The sequence below is a fragment of the Sprattus sprattus genome (assembly GCF_963457725.1).
Source record: "Sprattus sprattus genome assembly, chromosome: 18".
In the NCBI taxonomy this organism is placed as follows: domain Eukaryota; kingdom Metazoa; phylum Chordata; class Actinopteri; order Clupeiformes; family Clupeidae; genus Sprattus; species Sprattus sprattus.
Genome location: NC_137916.1, coordinates 30,211,090 through 30,213,589, shown reverse-complemented (window position 1 = coordinate 30,213,589; position 2,500 = coordinate 30,211,090). Strand labels below are relative to the sequence as shown.

The window sequence follows — 2,500 nt, the reverse complement described above, 5'->3', positions numbered from 1 at the left end:
GTCAGCTTGAATAGACCAGTCTCTGCTGGCCTTCGCTTCTAAACCTCAACACGAAGCGTTTACTCACTTCACTGCATTCCACCAGCTATCACATTTTCATGACTTTAGATTTATCACAGCAATTATGAGGTTGCGTTCAGGCACGTCATTTAGAGACCGACTGCACGGCTGCGTCCTACGTGCAGTCATGTCAAGATTCCACTCTCAGTGTGTGTGTGTGTGTGTATGTTTGTGTGTGTGTGTGTGTGTGTGTGTGTGTCAGCAGAATGGAAACACAGCCGCTCTTCCCATCCCTGATTATTAGCCTTCTCTCTCTTGCAAACGCCACAGAAAAAAGATACCCAAGGCCAACTTCAGTATTCTGCGGGGTCAATATCACCCATACAAATACTCCAGTTTACATAGAGTACATGCCTTTAGCTGTGCTTCACCCAAACTCACTGACTTGTCGTATGCCTTGCCTGAGCCCAAGCACCAAGGAATTGAAGTGGCTACTTCAGTTAGGTATGTGCACAAGTAAACCGCGTGTACAGCCAAAATAATCTGAGTTTTTTTTGTGCTAGTTCTTCATGAAATGATACATCTGTTTTGAAAAATGTTGTTTGACATTGACTTGCTAGTGGCAGCGTATCTTCTTGTGTGTGTATGAAATAAAACATATGAAGGGAAATGCTCATCATTCATTGTGGTGTGAGTCATTTTGTGTGTGTGAGTCATGACATGAAGCCTGAGGGTAACCGTGTGTGTGAGTCATGACATGAAGCCTGAGGGTGTGTTAACCGTGTGTGTGTGTTTCTCATGTGTGTGTGTTTCTCATGTGTGTGTGTGAGTCATGACATGAAGCCTGAGAGTGTGTTAACCATGTGTGTGTGTGTGTGTGGGTGTGTGTGTGTGTGTGTGTGTGTGTGTGTGTGTTAGCGTGCCCACCTGAGCAGAGCTGCCCTTTGAAGCGCACGCAGCTGTAGTCGTCACACTCGCAGTGCTTGCCCCACACCTTGCCGAAGTCGCTGGGCCTGCAGCTGCACTGGCCACACACACACTCGCCCCGGCCTCCGCACATGGGCGCGCCCGACCCGGGGTTGCAGCTGTCCTTCTGCGTGAGCTGGTACTCGTCCTCGGAACACTCGCAGTGCGGGCCCAGGCGCCCCGCGTTGCACAGGCACACGCCGCACTCGAAGGTGCCGTTGCCGTGGTGACAGGCCGGGCTGGAGGGCGTGGCGTCCCCCTCGCAGGCACAGTCGCAGGCGAAGTCCACGGTGACCTCCAGCGCGTCCTTGAAGCCCACCGGTTTGACGGTGAACGTGCGGCTCTTCTCTTTGGGGCACACACGCAGCCGGGTCTCAAACGTGAAAGATACCTGCGTGTGAGGGAGGGCATTACATGTGTGTGAGCGTGTTTGAAAGATACCTGCGTGTGAGGGAGGGCATTACATGTGTGTGAGCGTGTTTGAAAGATACCTGCGTGTGTGAGGGAGGGCATTACATGTGTGTGAGCTTGTGTGAAAGATACCTGCGTGTGAGGGAGGCGATCATGCATGTTAAGGCCGGATTATACTCAGTTTTAAACGCAACGTGTAAGCACGTAAGATACACAAGAGCCCCTTGCGCAGTTACATAACCCCCCTTACGTGCTTAAGTGTGTCCCCCAAAATGATGTGAGCTTGTGTGGATGGGCCAATATCCATATATCAGGATTAAGCATAAACAGACAAAATACATTTGAAAATGCATCACTGGATCAGAAATTGCTTGATGTTGGAAATATGTAGTTACTGGATCATATTAAAACATCAGTACTGACTGGCTCATAGTCATATTAAAACATCAGTACTGACTCAAAGTCATATTAAAACATCAGTACTGACTGGCTCATAGTCATATTAAAACATCAGTACTGACTGGCTCATAGTCATATTAAAACATCAGTACTGACTGGCTCATAGTCATATTAAAACATCAGTACTGACTGGCTCATAGTCATATTAAAACATCAGTACTGACTGGCTCATAGTCATATTAAAACATCAGTACTGACTGGCTCATAGTCATATTAAAACATCAGTACTGACTGGCTCATAGTCATATTAAAACATCAGTACTGACTCAAAGTCATATTAAAACATCAGTACTGACTGTGTCATAGTTATCATATTAAAACATCAGTACTGACTGGCTCATAGTCATATTAAAACATCAGTACTGACTGTGTCATAGTTATCATATTAAAACATCAGTACTGACTGGCTCAAAGTCATATTAAAACATCAGTACTGACTGTGTCATAGTCATATTAAAACATCAGTACTGACTGTGTCATAGTTATCATATTAAAACATCAGTACTGACTGTGTCATAGTTATCATATTAAAACATCAGTACTGACTGGCTCATAGTTATCATATTAAAACTTTAGTACTGACTGTATCATCGTTATCATATTAAAACATCACTACTGACTGTATCTCCGATCCTGAGTCCAGAGCAGGATTTGACTCCGGGGA

The 2,500-nt window shown here is 45.6% G+C and overlaps 1 protein-coding gene across 1 annotated transcript in view; it reads right to left on the bottom strand.

The window, feature by feature from the left end:
* LOC308379233 (integrin beta-3-like) overlaps positions 1 to 2,500 on the bottom strand; it is a gene marked incomplete at both ends in the record, with an annotated part of 24,264 nt that overhangs the window by 12,589 nt on the left and 9,175 nt on the right. The window contains 2 exons of the mRNA XM_080856291.1: positions 928 to 1,357; positions 2,457 to 2,500. The exon at positions 2,457 to 2,500 is cut by the window's right edge and continues 94 nt beyond it. Of these exons, the coding sequence (XP_080712417.1) occupies positions 928 to 1,357; positions 2,457 to 2,500 (474 nt within the window). The remainder of the gene's footprint in view (positions 1 to 927; positions 1,358 to 2,456) is intronic.